The sequence below is a fragment of the Eptatretus burgeri genome, chromosome 5, assembly GCF_056783735.1.
Source record: "Eptatretus burgeri isolate ZD-2024b chromosome 5, Ebu_testis_v1, whole genome shotgun sequence".
Taxonomy (NCBI): Eukaryota; Metazoa; Chordata; class Myxini; order Myxiniformes; family Myxinidae; genus Eptatretus; species Eptatretus burgeri.
In genome coordinates, this window is record NC_140965.1 from 57,388,434 (window position 1) to 57,416,088 (window position 27,655).

The following is a 27,655-nucleotide window of genomic DNA, read 5'->3' on the forward strand; positions in this document are numbered from 1 at the left end:
TATATATATATATATATATATATATATATATATATATATATATATATATATATATTGACAGGAACACATACCAACATAAACTCCACTCATACAATAATCTAAAATTATACATAAATGGTGAATTATAAGTGTGAGATTTAATATGTGTAATTCCTGCACTTAAGAGATACTTATATGTAGTCATGGTAAATTGCAATTAAAGTTTGATTAAGTGCTATAACATAGAAACAAGAGATGATATTAAAAAATGCTTTCACCATTTTCACCTTGGATCCTTGAGACAAAGACAATTAAACCAAGTCAATGGTGATCATTTTTACATTTCGTTGTCTGCCTTTTGGCTATTGCCTTCATGGATAATTGCTCCACAAAGCTTAGAGTAGCACCTTGGACTGGCCAAATACTACGTGCACATTACAATAAGAGCAGTGGAATGCAAAGAGTGCAATTCAAAATGCAAACACTCACAGGTGATGTAAACTTACAGCTTTGGTTTGACTGGGAGAGGTGGAGGTTCTTTTCCAGGTGAGGAGACTCCTTGGCCTGGTGATCCTGGAGAAGTTCCAGGTGAAGTTTTATCTTTTCCAGGGAGCTTGAAATGAACATGTAGCCCAATCTTTCCACTCGTCTTTATCTCACCACCCGATGCTGTCTCACCAAGCATAACACCAATGTCTCCTGGTTCCGAATGAATGACGGGGATCGTTACTGGCAGTTGTGTGATTGTCTCTTTCTTCAAGTGAGGTCTTTCTACATATATTCCTGAAGGAAGTGAAGATTGAGCTGCTGATATGTTAGGAACATTTGCCACTTCTCGAACATTCATGATTGGGGTTTCTGTCTCACATGGCTCTGTAGATTTGGGGATCACTGTTGGAAGTAGAGATTCAAGGCCCTCCAAGAATGAAGGCTCAGAGGTGGGATAGTATGAGGAAGACTCCACAATCATTGAAGATGAGGCTGCTGCAGCCGTTTCAATTCCATGTTTTATATCTGCAAAAGTTGGGTCAAACCCCAGGAACATGAGGCATTTTATTAGCTGACCAATTGACTGTGGCTATTAAGCATTCGCTCTGGTGAAGCTGCAAGGTATGAGCGGTGTTCAAAGTGTTATATGAATGAGATGCGAACAATAGCTAAGACATATAATCGTTAAATTATTTTTTCAATATATAAGTGAATTTAATTAGTAACATGCAGAGTGTATATATATATATATATATATATATATATATATATATATATATATATATATATATATATATATATATATATATAGATACACACACAGTGCTTAAACAAAGTGTACACACCCTTACAAAATTTTCACCTTTTGTTGCCTTGTGGCCTGGAATTAAATTGCATTAAATCACACTTTTTCCACCTTTATCGACACAACGTGGACTGTTGTGATTATCTGGTGTGTAGAACATTTTGTATTCCCCATGTACATCAATGAATCTGTTAAGTACCAACCATTTCCTCAGTCTCAGGTGCTCCATAAGGACTTTTCTAGGCAATAAGGTGTACACTGTGTAGTGTACTTTTGACTTCTCAGAGGAAATCTGGAGCAGAGATTTTGAATTTGGACAGAGTCTTGGCCCAAAATAGTCTCATCTTTATAAAAAGACACCATGAAATCTTTTTAACATCCACACACAAGTACGACCAGTCAAAATCGTTGCCTTAGTACACCATCTGCAAAGATAGTGCATAATGATGCAACACCCTGACTGCTGAATACCAGAATGATTGTTTGATCTTATTCCATCAGAAATAAATTTCCTTTTTCACAATTTAAATATTTATGTCACCTTTTTTTCTTGTCGCATAGTCATATGAAGCACTGAATTTTATGCCATTAAAGAACATTTAATAAAAAGATGGCAAAAGACTTTTCCACCTCGCAGCTCTGTATTCTTCCTGAAACTGGTCCAGACAAGCGTTACATTCTCTCTTTTAACTTGGATATCCAAACATTGCCAAAAACAATAAATGGGATTCAGGTATTATGGAATAGTCAGGTAATTTGGAATATCAAAGCCTTCACAGCACATTATTTGTCATGAATCCGTTAGACACCAATTGATTTACTTCCAGCAATCCAGATAGTCAGTTGATAGGAGGTGAACATAGCATGTCACAGTGAAGTTACAAAGATAAATATCTCGAGGATGAAACACAGCTCTTCCACATTACCCATTAATATATATATATATATATATATATATATATATATATATATATATATATATATATATATATATATATATATATATATATATGTCTATTATAGCAACCCTACCTGGAAAAGCATGCATCTTCTTTGATCATTTTATGAATCATATTCTCAACAGGTCAAATCTAAGTAATGGATGTTTTGTCCCAGCAGTAACTACATTTGGAGCATGCGATAGCCCTTCCAGCAGATATGTTACTTACTGTTTTGAAATCCAGATGTGTTTAGAGTCTCTAAGAATAATATATCAGTGATGAAGGACCAATGTTTAATGTTCAGTATTTCTGCCTTTACCATCTGCTCACACCTAATGAAAAAGATGTAACAGCATAGTACTTGTGATGATATTTGGAGGTGAACCAAAATACTGACCAGCGTTTTACCAAGATGTGTTTCCAGATACAACCTTCAAAAGTTTAACATAACCACACAGAGTTTTTGTTCTTTTGCAAACATGGCTGTGGAGATATTTGTCCCTGCATGGCAAACGCACCATGGACAAAAAGGCGTGCGCTGCAGGACACAGAGCCATGCTTGTTCTCTGCTGTGCATATGAAGGTTCCGGAATCCTCGGGCAGGGCTTCAGCGATCACCAATGTGCAAATCTCCTCTGGGGATGAGGTCAAGAAAAGGTTTCTGTGTTTAAATGTCACAGTCAGTGGTAATGGGATCCATATTATGGGTGTCACAGCAGCAGATGCAAAGTTGCTTGGGTAAATATGCTGCAGTTAAATTACAATTGTTTTGATAACACAATTGAGTCAAAGATGCTTTTCAGTGTTTTAAATTTTGGAAATATTTTGAGGCATTCCCATAGGCTGGGTTAAAATCCTGTTCAAATCGAAAATGTAACGCTGCGCCTGCTATTTTAATTTTGTAGTGAAAACAACAAAAAAAAACAATAATAACAACACTATTGGAATACTTATCGATAATTAATCGATCCTTAATCTTCCCATACATAAACCAAAATAAGAACATTAAAAAGTAAACTATCCATAATGCTCCTGCATACCTTACAGCTATGAGTCACATCATTGGCTGGGGGTGCAGCTCTGCCACTGATGTAATGCCCCCCTGTTACCAGTACACTGATACTCATTTCACAAACCTCAGAAGGATGACAGGCTAAGTCAACCCTACCTGGTGTTATTTCAATAGCCCAACACGGGCTTGAAACTTAATGCCCGAAATCTTAAGCCAGCCACCTCAACCATGAAGCCAACACCAGGCCTATCCATTATGCTTCAAATTTTTTACTGCCCTCCTCTAACTCCCCCAGGCAAGTCGTGCATAAAAATGTCCTTGCAGTAGCTTATGCCTGTCCTTTTCAAAAGCCTTCTGTGGCATAAAACATGTAACTGGGAAAGCAGCCAAATACTGCAAAGGAACTGTTTGCTAAGTCTATCATTATAATTTGGATTGTGGTTCAAGTAAATGCATTTCATGTGTAACATACTGGCTAATTTGAACAAGCCAGGTAAGCATCTTGTTATCTAAGGATAGTATTCAGCAGAGCCACGCACCCGTATGACTTTAACAGGCACCACCATGTTAAGCTGTGCTATTTGCATCAATGCATGATGGTTTCTCCAGCTCATGCTGAAATGTTCATTCAACTCTAAATCAGGCTTTTCCCAGCTCAAGGTTTTTGCATTTGCTTCCCTCCAAAGTTACAGGACATGCTGAGCTAGCCAAGGGCAGGCAAGCTGTTGTTACACACCACTTACTTTAATAACATCAATTGTGTTCTGGTTATGTTGCTCACCACCAAAGTAAAACAGTTTTATAATGTATCTAAACGAAAATGAAAAAGCCGATATATTATTACCTCCACCACCGAAGGTTGAAGGAGGTTAGATTTTCACCACTGCCTGTCTGTCTGTCTGTCTGTTTGTTTGTTTGTTTGTTTGCCTGCAGGATATCACAAAAAGTAGTGGAGGGATTTAGATGAAATTTGGTGGGCAGGTTGGGTGTCTGACAAGAACGAACTGATGAGATTTTGGTGAAAATCCAGATCCGGATCCTAGAATTCTTTATGTGATTCTTCACCATTGAGAGATCGGGCCAAAAACGATATAAAGCAGAATATCTCAAAATGTTGTGGTCAGATTTTGATGAAACTTGGTGGACACATTGGGTGTGTGACAAGGACGATTTTTTTTTCAATTTTGGTGAAGATCCAAAACCGGATAAGATTATTTTTCACTTTTAAAGGTGATTCTTTACCGTTGAAAGATGGAGCCAAAGACGATATATAAAAAAACATATTGGCCCCGATATATTCGACTGGATAGGTCATTGTCTGGCGGAGGTATGCGCTCCACCGAGTGCCCTTCTTTTTTTAAAGGAGATAGAAGGGCAGTGCAAGTAATCTCAGTATCAAGCACACTCGGATCCCCTAAGCATCTGTCTTCTCTTCCTTAACTGCTCTTCCTAGACTCCACGATCATTGTTTCTCTCTCCTAGCATCTGGAAAACTGCTTATTTCGATGAATTTACTCCCCACACCCATCCCTTTACATATAATATTAAGAGGTCCATGGTGGGGGGGGGGGGCAACAAGTTAGCTTGCATCCTAGCTTATACCACACACCTCCCCCCTCCCCCCCCATAGTAAAAATAAGGCCATTCCCATGATAAGGCACTGGGGTGCAGCATCTCGAAGCATGCTAGAATTTTGATGGCATGCTAAGATAGCTTTCACAAATACTTAAGTTCAGTTGTGGACACTTAACATCCCCCATTAGCTTTGAAAAGGGAACTAAATGTATGCTGATACTTGAAACATTCCAAATTGCCTAGGTTACTTCAACAAAAAAATTGACATCTTCCCTTTTCTTTGTATACATAAAGTTTGCAATGAGTTTGTTGTGACAAATGAAAATGCACTCAGCTCCCTCGATTAAACGATAACACATTAAACTAGAACGGCATTTGGTAGAGCGCATACCTCTACCACGCATTGCCTGATCCAGTACAACATATTGGGCCCAATAACTTTCTGAAACATCACACTATATATCGTTTTTGGCCCCATTTCTCAATGGTGAAAAATCACTTTAAAAATCAAAGAAACCTCGGATCGGAATCATCACCAATTCTTCCTCATCACACACCCAATGTGTTAACGAAGTTTTGTCTGAATCAGTCCACAACTTTTTGAGCTATCATGTTTTCTATCATTTTTGGCCCTATCTCTCAATGGTGAAGAATCAATGAAAAAATTATCGTATCTGGATCCAGATCATCACCAAAACCTAATCAGTTTGTCCTTGTCACACACCCAACATGCCAACCAAATTTCATCAGGATCCGTCCACAACTTTTTGAAACATCCTGCACACAAACAGACCAACAAACAGAAAAACAGATAGACAAACAGAGACAGGAGTGAAAATATAACCTCCTTCCACCTTTGGTGGTGTAGGCAATTAACTAACATACCAATTTAGAAAACAAAACTTGTGTAATTAATAAAATATAATTGCAAGATTTATTGTACAGGTTGTAACAAAATTCTGGAATCATTGGATAATTTTTTTGGGGGGGATAGAACCTATGAAAATGGATTATTCTATGCAAGACAAAGCTGAACTGGTCCTCTTACATGTTGGAGATTTATGCTAGAGAGAAACTAGTCAAGAATTCCATTTCCGTCATCCAACGAAGCCGATGCCTCAACAAGGAGCAATGTCAAACTTAATGAAACAATTTTGTGAAATTGGAAGTGTGGCAGATAAACACAAAAACCAAAAAAACTCCCACAAAACAACAAGAAAAAGAGCAATCAGAGATTGCAAACCCTCGCCAGGAGTCCTTTTGTGGGGTGTATTCTTATAGGTTTTCAGGTAAATCCAATATGGCTGCCAAACAAAGTTACCTATGATGTCATATGTGTGACTTTTGTTGCTCATCGATAAGCGGTCATATGTGTAAAGTTTCGCCTCGATCTTTTCAGCCATTTCAGAGAAGAAGATTTTCAAGGTAAGGAAAAAAAAAAAGGGCTGCTGAATCACGTGACCGATGACATCAAAATATTTTTTTGTGGACCATTTCAACTATAAGTGTTTAGTTTGATCTCTTTAAAGTTATGAATAAAAAAAAGTTCATTTGGAAAAGTTGTTTCTACATAATTCATAATTCATAATTCATAAAAAGTGGCATTGTTGGGAGGGGACGAATATCTTCGCCAGCCACGGTAACAGTACCAAGAAATGTTCAATTTGGTTCAAGTCCAGACTTTGACTGGGCCACTCAAGAACATTCATTTTCACCTTATTCAGCCACACCAGTGTGGATTTAGATTTGTTCTTCAGATCATTGTTTTGTTGAAATGTGAATTTCCTTCCCAGTTTCAGATTAATGACTGACTCAAGCAGGTTTTCATCAAGGATTCTCCTGTACTTTGCACCGTCCATAGTAACAGCCACTGAACCATGCCTTGGACTCAAAGGATTCCAAAGAACTATAGTCAATCAATATAATGTAATGAATAAATATAACTGAGAATACAAATAGGAAATTATTTACCGTTACTTCCACACTCTTAAAATAAATGCATTGTGCTACATATGGCAAGGCACAACATCAAGGATGTCACCTCATTATCGACAGAAACAAAAACATATTTATCACTTTGAAAACACAGGAAGTAAAAAGCTTACCAGGCTCAGCAGCTGAACGGGGTTCTGACAGTCAGCCAAATATCAGAAAATGTGAGGGTTGGGTTGGGTTGCAAAAGAAAGTAGGAGACAAACAGAGGAGGGATGAATGGTTAAATGATCAAAAGAAAAATGATGTCGAACACTCACACATAATAATTAAAAGTTCAAAAAATATATAATAATCCAAGCATAGCTTCTGCGACTGCAATTGAATTGTGAGACAAATCCCAATTTTTGGGATATTGTTGTGTGACTGTGAAGTGCTGTATAAATAATGGAATCTCAGATAATTTTTTTTATTTTTTAAAGCGCTGTATTCAAGTAATCAACGATGGCTGTAATGTAATGAAGGCTTGGCAGGATGGCTTAGAGGTATGAACACTGGTCTCCAAGCTATCTAGCCTGGGTTTGAATCTCGGCCCAGCTATAAACTGTCATTTCGGTGTTTCACAGACAGGGCGATTCATCAAGGTATGTGCCAACCCTCGGATGAACATTAAACTGGGAGACTCATCTGCCAGCATTGGTTTGTGGACGTTCAAGATCCCATGGTGTACTTCGTGAAGAGTAGGCGACCAAAAGCCTGGTGTCGGCTTCAGGTGGCTGGCTTGGTACTTTAGCATCCTGAGTTTGAGCCGCTGTTTTGTTGTTGAATTAACACCAAGTGGGGTTGACTCAGCCTGTCATCCTTTCCAGGTTGGTGAAATGAGTACCAGTGTACTGGTAATATGGACATTGCATCAGCAGCAAAGCTGTGCCCTCAGCCAATGATGATACCCGCAGCCTTGTGCTGCTTATGGAGGAGGAGTAGGTGACCAATCGCCGGCACCATTTAAACAATTTCCAATTTCCTGTCCCAACCAGCAGAGGGCACTGCAACAGCGGAACAGCAATGCCCGCAGCCAATGATATGACCCTGTAGCTTTGTGCTGCATATGAACAAAGAAGAATCAATGTGAAGTGATTAATGAAGATCCCAGCAGGCACACGACGTCAGTATGAAAGATTCACGACGTCGGGAATCAGCCGCTTGGTTGTACAACCAGATCACGACGTGGTACAACCACAGCGCGATTATCAAAACTTTTTTTTCTGCGTCATGAGTTTCCAGGGTGATCGCTTTTCCACTTCGTGCCATGTGTGGTTGTGTCTGCCTTTCACTGGAGGAGAGATCTGATTGGCTAATTGCTATTTCCGCATCACGAGCCGCCATTTGCAGGGTTTGGTTAAACTTGTGAACTTTAAGCTGTTTCTGAGTGTGGCAGAGACAATCCACTTTAATCTGCAGAAGACTTCCGCATTAAGAGTTAAAATTATCTTCCACCGTGATCATTTTTGGTAAGTATAATATTATAAATCAACTTTATGTCTAAGCTTTTGTTTTTGGATGTTTTTTAAGATCACAGAGTCCATGATGTGTTCCTGTTACTGGTGTGCTGGAATCTATAGATAGTTACATTCAAGCAAAACTCTCCCGGGCCCTTCGGGGCCCTCGAGTGGTTCGAGCGTTGGACTCGGGAACGGCATCTGACGATCGAATCCTCTAACACCCGATTTAATCGTTCGTTTATCACGTTTAGCTGTCGCTGACATGGCCCTGACATGGCCCTGATCGTGTGTACAAATCGACGGTAAATAATGAATTTGTTTTTCCGCGGGCCTGGTGAAAAAAAAAACACCGGTCTGTGGTAAATAAAGGGGAACTCGGTAACAATTACTTTGGACAAGCTTAATTGGTTCAGAACCTTTTAAAATATATTTCTGGTGTGGATAATGCTTCGGACGTTCGGGTCCGACGAATTACCGAATTGTTCCGCAATGTAACAAATTTAAAGTTCCACTGCCCTTAAAAAAAAACCTCAATTAATGTTATTTTTTTTATAATATATTATTTTTACGTCCTCTTTTAACGAGTTAGGCCAAACCAAAGGCAAAAGGAAAACAATTGTCAGTTATTGTTCGCCGAAAAATGTGGTTTTGTCATAAAAAAAATATTAACCCTTTGGCCGCCGACAAATTGCTGCTTGTAACAATGAAGCCTTCCTTCATTGCGGTAGTTTGTCACTTGGGGAGTTGTTCAAGTTTTTCGGTGCACAATTGTTTTCCTTTGGTAAAATGGTTATCAAAAGACATGAAAATAACTTTATATTATAAAGAATAATATTAATTGAGGCTTTTTAAGGGCAGTAGAACTTAAAATTTGTTACAAGCTGCTTCGAACACTGGTGTACTAAATTGTTTTTATTTTCTAAAATAAGGGTGATGTCCAATGCTGTGATGTCCACATACAATTTGTGTGGAAAGAATGGGAAGAGACCTTTCTGGAACCTGAATTTTTATAAAGTTGTCAGAGGTAATGAATTCTGCGAAATGACAGTTTATAATGTGCATGACTTGAGCGTAATTCACATTGCAAGTCTTGTTTGATGATCATAAAGCCAAATATATACGAAGTGGAAATTCTTATTATTTTTCAGACAGTACCATGGCCAGTCAGGCAACAGCAACGGAGGTGGATGTGGACACTGCCATATCACAACATTTGAACATGCCCCTGATCAGTGTGGAGGTACGGGCAGGAACAAGCCCTCATCTATCTATAATTCCATCAGTGTGTGTGTGTGTGTCTGTGTGTGCATGCTGTTTCTTGACAACCACTGGTCCGATCCAATTGAAACTTGCCAGATATATTGCTGGGGACCTGAGTGTGTGCCTTTTCAAGGTTTGATATTAATTGGACAAATGCTTCCCAAGTTATGGCCATTTATTTACCAAACCAACTGCGTAGGTGTGGCCGATGGGGAAGAGATCCTCAGCCGCGTTCGCCATTACGGGTTGCAATGTATGGACTTCCAAATAGTGATGACTTACTGTATTCTCATAATTTCTCGATTTCTTATGCGCATTTATCGATAAACACAATGCCCCAATCCAGTCGTCATTTACAAGAGTGAAGGAACGGCCTGTGTGGTTGTTTGAAAGTTGTCGTTCTATTTTGCACGTACGGGCATGCATGTACGCACACGTACTGGTGTAATAATAACGAGTAACAGCAACACGCTGTGCCAGCCATCCACGTCCTTGATTATTAAGAATTTGCAGCATAGTTAATTGTAATGTTGTATGTTGAAAACCCAGCCTAAGTTTACATTGTGAAAATATTTACATGCACTTTTATGCAGAATGAAGGTATTTTATTTTCTTGTGAAATTAAGATTGAAAACATGCAACAAATTATTTTTTTGTGCTTTGGAATTATTTACGTGAGATGCATTCAAAATTGTGTTTTCATACTTAATGATGTTAGATTTATATTGTTCTTTGTATGAATACATACACATCGATATATATTTGGTCTCATTGATTTGCCTGATTGTAATTCAGTTTTATATAATTTTATGGACTGTTCATATCATGTCAAGTATCAACTGTTTAAGTCTTTATGCATCTCATTCTATTGATGCCCGCTGTGGGACATAAGTTAGAATATTTCTAAATTATATATATCATGGAGAAACTCTATCAGAAAGGTGTTTGACTTCCCAAGTCAGACCCATATTGTACTCTTTTACCAGTCATTGATAAATTTCTTCCAATTGTATGTCAACTATTATGTCGTATTGCAAAATTTATATGTGGTTCTTCTTCTTCTCACAATTCTTACCTGAGGTTTCTTAATTATGAATCTTGTAACAATGGGTAGTATGTCATCAGTATCTCAAACTTTTAATTACATTTTATATAAATGTAAGTTGTCGGTTAATACCGTTTATGCTCCTAATGCCCATTTAATGTATGCAAGCATAGAATTATCAGCAGTTTTACCAACACTGCATGATGATGTTATTGTACTTAAAGGTGCCTTTGTGCAGTCAATTATATTTGAGAGAGAAGAAGCTCCACAGTTCCTCTCTGGAGCAGAACTTTCTGAATATGAATTGTTAACTGTGCTTTGCACAAAGTGAATTTGTCAAAAAGGTATTTACGACTTTTACCCATGTGGTATTTCTTTTTATTCCAATTTTTAGTATATGTTTCTCAATTGCAATGGTATGTACTTTTATTTATTGTACGTTTGTATTTGAGTGTGCTTTTTTGGTACGAATAAAGATATTATTATTGTTAATACTGCTTGTATATTTTTGCCGCAATCATGCTCCGCGTGATACGTGATAATAAATGATTATGAATTACAGTTGTCTTCAAGTTGTGGTCGTTATGTGTTACTGTGCAATGTAATGATGTTGCAATACAACTTCAATGTTTTGATAATGGCACCGGTAGAACAGCGGTGCTCCGCTGGCACCAGACCTACGAGTCGAGGGCTCCATCAAGCTGGAAGCTGAAGGGTGTCATGCACTGCAATGTTCGTTTCTTTGGCATGCAAATAAAAGGGTAAAAACAAAAACTCCATTTTATGAATGTTGTGATAAAGTTGAAAACTAACGTCATGCTTCAATGTTGTGACAACGTTGAAATCTGACATCATGGGTGTTGCAAATACAACTTCCCACTGACCCAATTCTGACGTCAGGTACAACCAGAACACGACGCTGCAGCGACGTCAGATTTCAACGTTGTGACAACATTGAAGCATGACGTTGTGACAACATTGAAATCTGACGTTGTGACAACGTTGAAATCTGACGTTGTTGCAACGTCGTTTGCTGGTTATATCCTGACGTCAGAATTGGGTCAGAGGGAAGTTGTATTTGCAACACCCATGACGTCAGATTTCAACGTTGTGACAACATTGAAATCTGACGTTGTTGCAGCGTCGTGTTCTGGTTGTACCTGACGTCACAATTGGGTCAGTGGAAGTTGTATTTGCAACACCCATGACGTCAGATTTCAACGTTGTCACAACATTGAAGCATGACGTTATTTTTCAACTTTATCACAACATTCATAAAATGGAGTTTTTGTTTTTACCCTTTTCTTTGCACGGCAAAGAAACAAACATTGCAGTGCATGACACCCTTCAGCTTCCAGCTTGATGGAGCCCTCGACCCGTAGGTCTGGGGCCAGCGGAGCACCGCTGTTCCACCAGTGCCATTATCAAAACATTGAAGTTTTGCATTGCAACATCATGACGTTACACAATAACACATAATGACCACAACTTGAAAACAATGTAATTCATAATAATTTATTATCACGTATCACGCAGAGCATGATTGCGGAAAAAGAAACAAGCAGTATTAACAATAATAATATCTTTATTCGCACCCAAAAAGTACTCTCAAATACAAACATGCAATAAATAAAAGTAGATACCATTGCAATTGAGAAACATATACTAAAAATTGGAATAAAAAGAAATACCACATGGGAAAAAGTCGTTAATACCTTTTTGACAAATTCACTTTGTGCAAAGCAGTTAACAATTCAAATTCAGAAAGTTCTTCTCCAGAGAGGAACTGTGGATCTTCTCTCTCAAATATAATTGACTGCACAAAGGCAACTTTAAGTACAACATCATCATCATGCAGTGTTCGTAAAACTCCAGTCTGGTGTTGGTTTAGTGGTTAGGGTGGTGGCTTGGGATCCTAGCATCCTGAGTTCTAAGCCCTGTTAGCTGCTGAATTAAAATACACCAGGAGGTTGACTCAGCCTGTCATCCTTCCGAGGTCGGAAAAATGTGTACCAGTGTACTGGTAAGGGGGACACTGCATCAGCGGCATAGTCACGTCCCAAACAATGACGCAACCAGCAGCCACAGGCTGCACTCGATAGAGAGAGAGAGTTAGTAAAACTGCTGATAATTCTATCCTTGCATACATTTTGGGCATTAGGAGCATAAAAGGTATTGACCGATAACTTACATTTATATAAAATGTAATTAAAAGTTTTAGCTACTGATGACATACTACCCATTGTTACAAGATTCATAATTAAGCAACCTCAGGTAAGAATTATAAGAAGACTACGAACCACATATAAATTTTGCTATACGACATAATAGTTGACATTCAATCGGGAGAAATTCAGCAATGACTGGTAAAAGAGTACAATATGGGTTAGGGTGTTTCATATTGCAACTTCTTTGCGCTAGTCAAGTTGGCTATGCGTCGTGGCTTTCAAATATGGATATAAACTCCATTCTCCGATTTTTAGAATTTTTCTCCCAAAAATGGCCGCCGGCAGATATTTTTTCCAAAATGGCGGCCTTTTTTTCATGTTTTGACACAGAAATCGACCCCTACACCTGCTAAAATACGTTAATGTTACTTGATATGTGTATGTTTGTGGAAGATTATGATTGCTATGTCTGCTCGCAGTCGGGGACTACACATTAGGCATCCAATATGGCGGAAAAATCCAAAATGGCGTCCAAGATGGCTGATTTTTGGCCACTGGAAAGTTGTTCCCTCCGATGTGGGTTCTAATATGTCGAGCTATAGGTTTTTGGGTGTGCTGAATTCGTTTTTATGCTCTAAAATGCAGTATATCTGTCACAGAGACGTCTGCGGGGGTCATGCTCTCGTGTTAAGAAGTCCTTCTTGCAAGTCCGAAGAAGAATTTTGAATATTCTCACCCTCATTGATATTAAGTGTCGATTCGACACCAATGGTATTTGACACCGCAATTGGTAATTTTCGCTCTTGCCGATTCCATCGTGCCCACAGATGAGTGAGAAACGATGGCAAAACTGTTGCATCAGACACCTCGACTACCTCATGATCAACTCAGCTCAGGAAAGCCAAAATTTCTGGCCATGGATGAGAATGAGAGTTGTGACCTGTGTCTCAGCAGTTTCATCGATGACGACTCGTGGCGGTTATTCAATCTTCTTGAACTATATGATGCACTTGCTGTAGAACGGATGTGTGAGTCTGCAAGCACATGGCCAGAAAGGGATGGTTACCAAAAATTCGCAAACTATGTGCACAATGTTCACATAGTTAACGACCTTGCAGAGCCTGGAATGAAGTTGATTTCAGATTTTATAGACAAAACGAGGGATGATCAGCAAAGGCAAGCTTTGCTTCAAGTGGTTGAGTGGCACAGGCAGAATTATTCTGGATACACGAAATCCACTCTTCAGAAAATGTAGATAACAATATGAAGCGAAGTGTGAACATTGATGTTTTTGAACTATGGAAATTTTAATTTGAAATGTCGCAACAGCCATGTATGCCATGCCATGGCCAATATTATTGATTATCGAGGCTGATATGCACGCATACATGAATTCATATTAGAACATTCATAATGGCATTGGTATACTAGTGATTCGTGTATATACTGTACATATTAAATAAATTCATGTTTGACCTTCGAACATTTAATTGTTATTTTCTGATATCAATAAGGGCGAGAATATTCAAAATTCTTCTTCGGACTTACAAGAACTACTTCTGAACGTGAGAGCATGACCCCCGCAGACGTCTCTGTGACAGATATACTGCATAAAAACGAATTCAGCACACCCAAAAACCTATAACTAGACATATTAGAACCCACATCGGAGGGAACAACTTTCCAGTTGCCAAAAATCGGCCATCTTGGACGCCATTTTGGATTTTTCCGCCATATTGGATGCCTAATGTCAAGTCCCCGACTGCTAGCAGACATAGCAATCATAATCATCGACAAACATACACATATCAAGTAACATTAACGTATTTTTAGCAGGTGTAGGAGTCGATTTCTGCATCAAAACGCGAAAAAAGGCCGCCAATTTTGGAAAAAATAGCTGCCGGCGGCTATTTTTGGGAGGAAAATTCTAAAAATGGGCGAGTTGGGTTTTTATCCATATTGGAAAGCTACGACGGATAGCCAACTTGACTAGCGCAAAAAAGTTTCAATATGAAACACCCTAATATGGGTCCTACTTGGGAAGTCAAACACCTTTCTGATAGAATTTCTCCATGATATATATATATATATATATATATATATATATATATATATATATATATATATATATATATATATCTTAGAAATATTCTTACTTGTTATGTCCCACAGCGGGCATCAATAGAATGAGGTGCAAAAAGACTTAAACAGATGATACTTGACATGATATGAACAGTGCATAAAATTATTAAAACTGAATTACAATCAGGCAAATCAATGAGACCAAATAAATATATGTGTGTGTGTGTGTGTGTGTGTGTGTGTGTGTGTGTGTGTGTGTGTGTGTGTGTGTGTGTGTGTGTGTGTGTGTGTATTCATACAAAGAAAAAATATAAATCTAACATCATTAAGTATGAAAACACAATTTTGAATGCATCTCACATAAATAATTCCAAAGCACAAAAAAATGAATTTGTTGGGTGTTTTCAATCTTAATTTCATAAGAAAATAAAATCACTTCATTTTGCATAAAAGTACATGTAAATATTTTCACAATGTAAAGTTAGACTGGGTTTCCAACATACAACATTGCAATTAACTATTCTGCAAATTCTTAATAATCAAGGATGTGGCCGGCTGACACAGCGTGTTGCTGTTACTCATTATTATTACACTAGTATGTGCCCGTCCGTACGTGCATGGCCGTACGTTAAAAAAAAAACTTTCAAACAACCACACAGGCCGTTCCTTCGCTCTCATAAACGATGACTGGAATGGGGCGTTGTGTTTATCTATAAATGCGCATAAGAAATCGAGAAATTATGAGAATACAGTAAGTCATCACTATCCAGAAGTCCGTATGTTGTAACCCATAATGGGGAATGCGGCTGAGGATCTCTTCCCATCGGCCCTGCCGACGTAGTTGGTTTGGTAAATAAATGGCCATAACTGGAAGTTATGTTATAAGAAATGACGGGAAGCACTTGTCCGATTAATATCAAACCTTGAAAAGGCACAGACCCAGGTCCCCAGCAATATAGCTGGCAAGTTTCAATTAGATCGGACCAGTGGTTGTCGAGAAACAGCGGCCACAGACAGACACACAGACACACACACACACACACACACACACACACACACACACACACACACACACACACACACATTGCTGGAATTATAGATAGATGAGGGCTTGTTCCTGCCCCTACCTCAACGCCGATCAAGGGAATATTTCAAATGTTGTGATATGGCAGTGTCCACATCCACCTCCATTGCTGTTGCCTGACTGGCCATGGTACTGTCTGAAAAATAATAAGAATTTCCACTTCGTATATATTTGGCTTTATGATCATCAAACAAGACTTGCAATGCCAATTACGCTCAAGTCATGCTCATTATAAACTGTCATTGAGCAGAATTCATTACCTCTGACAACTTTATAAAAATTCAGGTTCCGGAAAGGTCTCTTCCCATTCTTTCCACACAAATTGTATGTGGACATCACAGCATTGGACATCACCCTTATTTTAGAAAATAAAAACAATTTAGTACACCAGTGTTCGAAGCAGCTTGTAACAAATTTTAAGTTCCACTGCCCTTAAAAAGCCTCAATTAATATTAATCTTTATTATATAAAGTTATTTTCATGTCTTTTGATAACCATTTTACCAAAGGAAAACAATTGTGCACCGAAAAACTTGAACAACTCCCCAAGTGACAAACTACCGCAATGAAGGCTTCATTGTTACAAGCGGCAGTTTGTCGGCGGCCAAACGGTTAATATTTTTTACGACAAAACTTCACATTTTTCGGCGAACAATAACTGACAATTGTTTTCCTTTTGCCTTTGGTTATGCCTAACTTGTTAAAAGAGGACATAAAAAATAATATATTATAAAAAAATAATATTAATTGAGGATTTTTTAAGGGCAGTGGAACTATAAATTTGTTACATTGCGGAAAAATTCGGTAATTCGTCGGACCCGGACGGCCGAAGCATTATCCACACCAGAAATATATTTTAAAAGGTTCTGAACCAATTAAACTTGTCCAAAGTAATTTTTACAGAGTTCCCTTTATTTACCACAGACCGGTGTTTTTTTTTTCACCAGACCCGCGGAAAAACGAATTGATTAATTATTTACTGTCGATTTCTCCACACGATCAGGGCCATGTCAGGGCCATGTCAGTGACAGCTAAACGTGATAAACGAACGATGAAATCGGGTGTTAGAGGATTCGATCGTCAGATACACGATCCCGAGTCCAACGCTCCAACCAGGATCGAGTTCCCCGAAGGGCTCAGGAGAGTTTCCATTGAATGTAACTATATCTAGATTCCAGCACACCAGTAACAGCAACAAATCATCATGGATTCTGTGATCTTAAAAACGTCCAAAAACAAAAGCTCAGACATAAAATCGATTTATAATATTATACTTACCAAAAATGATCACGGCAGAAGATAATTTTAACTAAAAAAGCTAAAGTCTTCTGCAGATTAAAGCGGATTGTCTGCCACACTCAGAGACAGCTAAAAGTTAGCAAGTTTAACCAAACTTTGCAAATGGCGGCTCGTGATGCGGAAATAGGAATTAGCCAATCATATCTCTCCTCCAGTGAAAGGCAGACACAACCACACACGTCACGAGGTGGAAAAGCGGTCACCATGGCAACACACGAGGCAGAAAAAACAGTTTTCGATCATCGCGCTGCGCACTGCGGCTGTACCGTGTCGTGATCTGGTTGTACAACCAAGCGGCCGATTCCCGACGTCGTAAAACTTTCATACTGACGCCGTGTGTCTGCTGGGTTGTTGGTATGTATGTATGTTCCCGAAATACTGCCAAAACGGTATACGATAGCGCAAAAATTTTCGGCCCACCTTACTCACCATTTTCCTCTGGTGAGCAGTATCAAGTTTCATTCAAATTGGGCAATGAAAAAATTATTAAGAAATCAATTCCTGATTCAGTCAAGTACTCTTCGGGATTATTTGGTCAATGCAAACAACCTCAGCAGTATAGTTCGCTGGACCTATCTTTGTTTTATTTTTTATTTTTTGAAATGATATTTTTATCAACCGCTGTCACAACGGGAACCCAATGGTTTCACAGGTCATCACGTTACTCATAAAAGTTAAGCAGAAGATCCAAAACATGAATAATATGTCTGTCTACCTAACATGAAAGAGTCAATCAAGGTTCCACCATATCAGTGTAGGCAATCAATACTTATAGTCGGGTCAAAATACCACCTGACCCACAACAAATTGCAGAAAAGGTTTTTCAGTGGTTTTCATTCCTACTGGATATACTGATCAATAGAAAAAAAAGTCTACCAAAATCTGACATCCGGAAATGGGTTAAAACAGTCATTTTCAAGATGGCCGCCACCGGGTTTTGAAATAACTAAAACAGCCATAACTTCTTCAATAATCGTGATAAAAACATAATTGTTGGTTGTGAGCCACGGTTTTAATGGATCAGCAATCCACTGGTGTCAATAAAATTTATATCTGATCAGTATTTAACATAAAATCCAAGATGGCGGCAAAATTCAAGAGTGAAAAAATCAATAAATTTTCCATATGAACCAAAATCACTGAACACCTGGTGCCACTGAAACATTTATTTGTGAACATTACATAATGGCAGTTTAGGTTACAATTTCAGTCCTCATCACTGTCCTCTCATTCCTCAGACGCTTGATTTATAAGATTATCACAAAACGTCACTTGGCATGATCCACATACAGACGTACACGGAAGCCCATTCTTTCTGCAGCTGCAACGGGGTGTGTCACAAGCTGTGGTGCAGTTGCAGTGTATCATCTTCAGAAGAGTGTCTGGTGCAGCATTCAAGGCAGTCATGATAGGTACAAATCGATTGTCTTCAAGTCCCCAGCCCCAGTCCAGAGGATCGAGGTCACCCTCCATCCCCATCCAAACCATGACCTGGTAGTACACTCGGAGACAATGAAACTTGGTGGCAGATTCCGTTGGGGGAAGACGTTCAGGTGTAATGAAAAACTTAGCAGCAGCGACCTTCTTTGTGAATATCTTTTAACGCATTGCTGCCAGAGAACTTGTGCTCTCCCCACCAAATATAACTGCCATCGCTTGGCTGCCAAGTTTCTATATTTCAGCGTGGCTGACGCCTCTCGAAGTGAATGTATCTGCACACAACTGGAGGCCTTGATCATCTTCCATGAGTTTCTGAAAGACTGATTTTTTTCCCAATGCCATACACACGAGATGTTGAATCACATCCTGTGAAGGCGTGCAGGAATAATAGTTGAGTGCACAACTTATTTCCAAGAAGATGATTCATCCGATTGATGTCATATACTTTCAGATTGCTTCTTGACTGGTTGTCTGATCTGAAATATAGTGGTTTCCATCTGGTATACAGTAATAGAGCAAAAGCATCAACAAATCTGTGTCCTCTCCGATTAGTGTGGTGGAATGCAGAATTGTGCTGTTTACGGCTGTCTTGGCAATGTCCACATCATTGTCCCCTTCTGCCTGAATAACTGTGCAGCCCACTTTCTTCAGCTGATCACCTATTAAGGTGATCAGCTGTTGCTTGTTACTGCCGACAGATAGGAATTCATCTCTCTTTCCGTCAAATTCAGTTTATCCGGTGAAGTTCACAGTCGGATAGCTGTTGGCTTGTCCCCGTCTCTGCTGAGTGTTATCCTTTATCGAAGGGCCTGCACCATAGCCATCAAAGACAACAGTTGTTGCCAATAGTGTTTTGTTGTGAAGTCCACATATGCTCTGGCTATTTTGCCATATGTATCTCCCTTCTTCCACTTGAGCTTGTGCAGCAAGGATCCACCATCAATAACATACCTTTCAGTCTTAAGGTGTGCTGAATGTGTGGTGTCAGGTACTCCTTCACATGCCAGTGCCTTGGTACAGTGGTCATTGACGGTTTGAGTGAGATGAGGTTTGTCAGCTTTCCTCAAGATCTTGTTGTCCTCAAAGATGGATGGAGGGTATGGACTGAGCTCAAAACTCATCTCGTCCTCAAGTGACAAATCACCTATCTGGGATACCACCAGGAATTGCTGGAATAGCACACTGGAGTCAATGGTTCTGTGAGGAGCAACCTGGAGAGCATTAGAATTTCACAGCATTTTTGCTTTCTCTGTCCTCTTGATGGAGAAGGAAAACACAGGTTGTCCAATCATTCTCTCGATGATTTTGTTCCCAACAGCTTCGTATTCATGCATGTTGATGTCTTCGCTTGCCACGATACCATTCATGATATTTCTCAATGTAGGATCAGAGGAGAAAGGTGAAAATGCATTCAGCGTTGTGCTTATCTTCGTTAGGTTGAATGCATGTCTTTCAATTCTGGCACCAGTTGCTTCTTTATGCTGTTCGCTTGTTGCGTATGTGAGATCACTGAAGTCCCGCATGGCGACGTTGACCTCAGATGTTATGGGGGCTGACATTGTCCACAATGCTAGGTGTTCCTCTGTCATCTTACTGCCATGAGTCAAGCCACCGGTGCTCTTTCGTGATGTCATGAGTGTTTGTTCGATGACTAGATCACAGCTGAGGCCTGCCCAAAACTGGTTTGTTCGCCGGATCACATGGAAGCCATTTTGAAACTTCTCATACACATGTGGGTGTTTGCTCTCCAGTTCACTTATTTCTTGTACGTAGAGATAAGCGGACTTCTGGTAGTTGTAGTGTCCAGCTGCTGCAAATATTGGCAAGGCATCAGCAACAGCTTGCAAGTGATCCTTCCAAGACCCAGTGCAATCTGCCTTGATCATTGCCCGAGCAGTATGGAGCATTTTCTGATAACCCAGCCACAGCTTACTCGTTTTGGATTGTGCAGCAAGTTCAGATTTCTTTTTTTCAAGTTCATCAGTGATATAATTACTGGCAATAGAAGACTGAAAACCCTTTTGTTAGAATTTGATAAATGTTGGGTGATTGCCTAACAGAGGTTTGATTATATAGAGACAATTTATTGATTTTACACCCTTCATTTTTTGCCGCCATCTTGGATTTCAGGTTAAATACTGATCAGATCTAAATTTTATTGACGCCAGTGGATTGCTGATCCATTAAAACCATGGAACAGAACCAACAATTATGTTTTTATCACAATTATTGAAGAAGTTATAGCTGTTTTAGTTATTTCAAAGCCCGGTGGCGGCCATCTTGAAAATGACTGTTTTAACCCATTTCCGGATGTCAGATTTTGGTGGACTTTTTTCTATTGATCAGTATATCCAGTAGGAATGAAAACCACTGAGAAACCTTTTGTTGCAATTTGTTGTGGGTTTGGTGGTTGTTTGTCATAAATTGACGCGACTATTTGTCCTAACCTGATGAGACATCAAATCAGCAAGTTTATAAATAACATTGTTGTCCAGATTATTTCTCTATCACGTAGTAAGGAGAAGCTTTGGAGATACATACAGTACTGTATATCAAATGCAGGACAAAAGTATCGGGAGAAATGAGTGTAATTTACATGGATTTTTCAAAAGCCTCTAATGGACAAATACAAATCAACACAGTTTATGGGATTTGAACAAGAGGTCAAAGCATCATGAATAAAATGCTTACAAAGGAATTGTAAACGAGCCATCTCTGGCATTTCTTAACTACCTCTCCCAACACAGGTGAAGCAGGTTATTTTTTCACCCCTTTCTGTCTATTTGTTACTTGCAAAATCGAAGATTTTTCAAGTATATTGGTCAATCGATTTTGTTTTTCTGTCTGTTTGTTTGTTTGTTTGTCTGTCAATCGCCGACAAGTCACAATTTTAAACCGATCTTCACGAAGCTTTACCACATGGTGGAGTTTGTCATAAGCAAGAAGAAGTGAACAACTTCGGCGAGATTTCAAAAATCCTCAATTTTCATCCGATTGACTCGAAATTTAAAGAGGATATATATATATATATATATATATATATATATATATATATATATATATATATATATATATATATATATATATATATATATATATATATATTTCAGGATAAATTATTTTGATTATTATTTTTTCACTGAATTAAACCACCAATTATTTTTGAGGTCAACATGGACCAAAAGGTCAACATAGTCCCAAGGTCAGCAACTGAGGTGTTATTTCTAAAATCCTCAATATTCATCTGATTGACTTGAAAGTTGAAGAGGGTTTATATTTAAGGTCACTGAATTCAATGAACAAGTATTTTTGAGGTCAAGATAGGCCAAAAGATTAACATCGGCCAAAAAGTCAACATAGGCTGAATTTCTAAAATTGTCAATTTTCATCCGATTGACGTGAAATTTGAAGAGGAGTTGCACATTTGGTCATTGAATTCAACCTGCAATTATTTTTAAATCCAAATTTGTTTCATGGATTTCGCAAGTATCATACTCTGCATGACATCGTTATTGTTTGTCTGTTTGTTTTCATCTTTATCACCTAGAGGTCACAATTTTAAACTGATCTTCACGAAACTACACCACATGGTAGAGCTCATCATAAGGAAGCCTATTGCTTTTAAGGTCAAAAGGTCAACAAATTTTCTTAATTTCTAAAATCCTCAATTTTCAGCCAAGTGACTAGAAATTTGAACAGGATTTGCACATCGGATCACTGAATTCAACCACCAATTATTTTTGAGGTCAACATGGGCCGAATTTTATAAATTGTCAATTTTCATCATATCGACTTGAAATTTGAAGAGTTGCATGTTTGGTCATTTAATTCAACCACCATTATTTTTTAGGTCAACATTAACCAAAAGGTCAACACAGGCCAAAGGTCACCAACTTAGTTGGAGTTTCTAAAATCCTCAATTTTCATCCCATTGACTTGAAATTTGAAGAGGATTTGCATTTCAGATCAACAAATTCAATGAAAAAGTATGTTTTTGAGGTCAACATAGGCCAAAAAGTCAACATAGTCATTTCTAAAATTATCAATTCATCCATTTGACTTGAAATTTAAAGAGGATTTGTGTATTTTGTCATGGAATTTAATCACCAATTATTTTTTGAGGTCAAATTTGTTTTATGGATTTTGCATGTATCGTGCTACATGTGACAACGTTTGGTGGACAAGTTTAGTGTGTGACAAGAAAGAATTTATTAGATTTTAGTGTATATCCAGATCCAGATCCAGATCTGGGAATTTTTGAACTGATTCTTCACCATTGAGTGATGGGACTCCTCCTTCTCTGCCGTATGCAGCACATGGCTGCAGGTAGCATCATTGGCTGAGAGCACAGCTATGCCACTAATGCAATGCTCCTATTACCAGTACACTGGTAGTCATTTCACCAACCTCAGAAGGATTACAGGCTAAGTTAACACCACCTGGTATTAATTCAATGGCTGACAAGAGGCTCAAACTCAGGACCCTGAGACCCCAAGCCAGCCACCCTAATCACTGAGGCAACACCAGGCTTGATGTGATGGGGGCTAAAAACGATATACAAACACAATATCTCAAAAGGTTATGGAAAGATTCAGACAAAACCTGGTGGGCATGTTGGTTGTTTCACAAACATGAAGTGATTCAATTTTGGTGAATATGCGGATCCAGGTGCAAGAATTTTCAAATTTTTAAAGTGATTCTTCCTTTTGGAGAGATGGGGCCAAAAACATAGCATGGTATTTCATAAAGTTGTGGAAGACTTATGATAAAACTTGGTGAATGAGTAAGTTAGGTGATAAGAGCATGCCAATTAGATTTTGGTTCAGGTCCAGATCCAGATCCGGCCTATCAGTGGGATACAAAACGTATACTGTTCAGCCTGGCAGAGGTACAGTGGGGAGAACAAGTATTTGATACACTGCCGATTTTGCAGGTTTTTCCCACTTACAAAGCACGTAGAGGTCTGTAATTTTTATCATAGGTACACTTCAACTGTGAAAGACGGAATCAAAAACAAAAATCCTGAAAATCACATTGTATAATTTTAAAATAATTAATTTGCATTTTATTGCATGAAATAAGTATTTGATACATCAGAAAAACAGAACTTAATATTTCGTACAGAAACCTGTGTTTGCAATTATAGAGATCAGACGTTTCCTGTAGTTCTTAACCAGGTTTGCACAGATTGCAGCAGGGATTTTGGCCCACTCCTCCATACAGATCTTCTCCAGATCCTTCAGGTTTTGGGGCTGTCGCTGGGCAACACAGACTTTCAGCTCCCTCCAAAGATTTTGCAATGGGTTCAGGTCTGGAGACTGGCGAGGCCACTCCAGGACCTTGAGACGCTTCTTACGGAGCCACTCCTTAGTTGCCCTGGTTGTGTGTTTCGGGTCGTTGTCATGCTGGAAGACCCAGCCACGCCCCATCTTCAATGCTCTTGTTGAGGGAAGGAGGTTGTTGGCCAAGATCTCGCGATACATGGCCCCATCCATCCTCCCCACAATACGGTGCAGTCATCCTGTCCCCTTTGCAGAAAAGCATCCCCAAAGAATGATGTTTCCACCTCCATGCTTCACGGTTGGGATGGTGTTCTTGGGGTTGTACTCATCCTTCTTCTTCCTCCAAATACGGCGAGTGGAGTTTAAACCAAAAAGCACTATTTTGGTCTCATCAGACCACATGACCTTCTCCCATTCCTCCTCTGGATCATCCAGATGGTCATTGGCAAACTTCAGACGGGCCTGGGCATGCGCTGGCTTGAGCAGAGGGACCTTGCATGCGCTTCAGGATTTTAATCCATGACGGCGTAATGTGTTACTTATGGTTTTCTTTGATACTGTGGTCCCAGCTCTCTTCAGCTCATTGAACAGGTCCTGCCGTGTAGTTCTGGGCTGATCCCTCACCTTTCTTATGATCATTGAGGCTCCACGAGTTGAGATCTTGCATGGAGCCCCAGACCGAGGGAGATTGACTGTTATCTTGAACTTCTTCCATTTTCTAATAATTGCGCCAACAGTTGCCTTCTCACCAAGCTGCTTGCCTATTGTCCTGTTGCCCATCCCAGCCTTGTGCAAGTCTCCGATTTTGTCCCTGATGTCCTTAGACAGCTCTCTGGTCTTGCCCATTGTGGAGAGGTTGGAGTCTGATTGATTGAGTGTGGACAGCTGTCTTTTATGCAGATAACAAGTTCAAATAGGTGCAGTTAATACAGGTAATGAGTGGAGAATGGGATGGCTTCTTTAAGACAAAACTAACAGGTCCGTGAGAGCCGGAATTCTTACTGGTTGGTCGGTGATCAAATACTTATTTCATGCAATAAAATGCAAATTAATTATTTAAAAATCAGACAATGTGATTTTCAGGATTTTTGTTTTAGATTCCGTCTTTCACAGTTGAAGTGTACCTGTGATAAAAATTACAGACCTCTACGTGCTTTGCAAGTGGGAAAACCTGCAAAATCGGCAGTGTATCAAATTCTTGTTGTCCCCACTGTATGCGCTCTACCGAGTGCTGTTGTAGTTCACTTCATTCTTCTGTTGATAAGTAAACATGTCGAGCAAAGGTTCACCATATTTCACATATTTCACCAATGGCACAATATAATTTAATATAAAGAGTATTGGCAAAGCATAGGACGGATTTCATGTGATATTGAAAATGACCACCTTAAAGGGAAGTGTTCATCGAGGGACGTCTTGCATAAATTAAAGCATATTTTTTCAAAACCTGTGAATATTTCCCTTAGGATGGTCACATTAATGGGATGTATACGTGTTATTTATAGTTACCAATCGAGGTAATCCCACAAGTATTCTGTGGGAGTCATGCCTGGGAACTGATTAGTCAGTGAAAGAATTTAAACGTTTCTTCCAGGCAGTTATTTGTTTAGGAGATATGGCAGATGGCATAAAATTCATGCAGGTTACATATTCCAAATGTAACACTACAATATGCTCCTGTTTGTGAATCAAGGTTGGACTATATAGTGCAAAGATGATGAATGGATGAATCGTTAAACATGTTTTCCTTAAGATAAACCTGGAATAAAAAAAAAGGTTTGTAGAATGGTTCTCCTGAATATAAACTGTCAGATTGGTTTTTCACAGGCAGCATGTTGCATTCCAAAGTGCACCTTCCCTCAGATGGATGCCATATGAGTGTCCAGTCTGCTAGAATCAGTTGGTGCTGAAAACCCGTGGCATCGTTTGTGAAGAGTCGACGAGTTATCGCCAAACCCCTGGTTGAATTCCAAATGCTTGCTGTCTTCAGTTCAACGTCAAGCCTGGCCAGTCGGTCCATGAAAGACTTGGGCCAAACATTCTCCTCGGCTGATCCCACAATAGGGAGGGATAAATTGGGGCCGCGAAACATGTACTTTTTGTCTTAATATAGAACAATGATTACAAAGAAATTGGTCTCAATAATACAAGTGCAAGGAAATTGCTGGAATTGGCTGAAACTATTGATTGATATTCACTGTTGTGGGGGGGGGGGTACTCTACTTCTTGGAATGTATACAGCAACTGCATGGTTCAATCAAATATGGCCCACATATTATACCACACCGAACTATCCAGATAGAGAGCTTTTTCATGGTTATCATGTAATGAATGGAGGCACCTTGACGGAGTGCGGATGTGCAAAGAAGATTTTGGTAGACCGTGCCTGTATCGAGCTTGGAAAATGTCAGCCATGAGTCAGTTTCCCCTATTTTAACGATCATTTTGAGACTGGTGGGTTGCTATGTGGCTCCTTTTTTGGCCCGATTGATTGTGGTTTCGGATTCATGAGCTGGAAAGTCCTGTAGTTCCTACTTTGTTTGCCATCTACAGACCCGTCCACATATTTGTGGTCACTTCGTGTTGGTCATGCCAATATCATCTACGTGACCTTGCTAAATCGCTGGAAGAAACTTGTCTGTGCAAATGTGGTCAGTTGTTAACTTTGACCACTTTCTTTTGATATTTTACCAATTAGGGTACACATATAATGATGACAAGTAAAATGTAAGACTCAATAATATTGAACAAGGTTTACAGATAGCCAGATTATAAACAGCATCATGGAATTATTATGAATTGTGGCACAATCGAAACATTGATACTATTATTTCCTTAATGGATGAAATTTCTTGGGTGAATGAATGGAACAAAAATGAGGAATAATTTATTTGATAAAACTGATTGTATGATAAGATACTTTCTGGAATGCTTTATGATATGCACATCAGTCTTGAAAAGTGAATCAACACCCATTAATCTGTAATAAAACCGGGTTTTGTGGTGCTAGAACTTAATTGTGCTGAACTCACTTTTCTGTAGTATGCGAAAGTCTGGCGAGTCTTCAATTTCAATGCGATCCCGGAACCAAGTAACAAGTGGCGATGGCAGTCCCTTGATACGACATTCCATCACCACAAGCTGCCCCGTTGCAGCTGCTACATCTTGGAGGGGCTAGTATTAATAAAAGTGACAAAGAGAAGAACAATGACATCATAGAGTGGAAGAAATCACCAAAGTAAAAAAAATGAACAAACTGGTACTTGCAATCACATTATTTTCCAAACATTCAAACAAAATTCAGGCCATGACACCCGGCCAGTTGTATTCAAATTTGGTCCGTTGCCTACCCCAGGATGACCTCAAACAAATATGAATGTAGTTGAAAAATAAACACAAAAAACAACCAAGCACAAGGATTTCAGATCAAGAAGGCTTTTTAATTTTTTTCAAGAATACGACGAATAAGAGGGTGGTAGGTAGTCAGAGAGAGAAAGGTTGATTGGAGGAAGTGTTTCTGAGGAGGTAGGGGAAGGGTTGGGGAAGGGGTGGTGAATTACGAGAGGGCTATGCATTATCCTTTAGATATGTTAAGCTCAGGTCTCTCCCAATAAACCAAACAGTATATTTTTAAACAAACGTGAGCATAAATTATTGGCTCAAATAAAGAAAAAGCACACTAACTCTTCCCAATGATATTTTTGTTTAATTATCCAGTTTGGTGTAAAATAGTTACAAATGTCACATTTGTTGATATATAA

The 27,655-nt window shown here is 39.0% G+C and overlaps 1 protein-coding gene across 7 annotated transcripts in view; it reads right to left on the reverse strand.

Annotated features, from left to right (window-relative positions):
- The window catches only part of LOC147026493 (palladin-like), a 264,027-nt gene that overhangs the window by 143,682 nt on the left and 92,690 nt on the right, over nt 1–27,655 (reverse strand). For all 7 annotated transcript variants that reach the window (XM_085881959.1, XM_085881962.1, XM_085881961.1 and 4 more), the window contains exons 7-10: nt 26,927–27,068; nt 6,907–6,930; nt 2,733–2,849; nt 486–993 (exon numbers count right to left, since the gene is read on the reverse strand). In XM_085881959.1, coding sequence (XP_085738085.1) covers nt 486–993; nt 2,733–2,849; nt 6,907–6,930; nt 26,927–27,068 — 791 coding nt within the window. The remainder of the gene's footprint in view (nt 1–485; nt 994–2,732; nt 2,850–6,906; nt 6,931–26,926; nt 27,069–27,655) is intronic.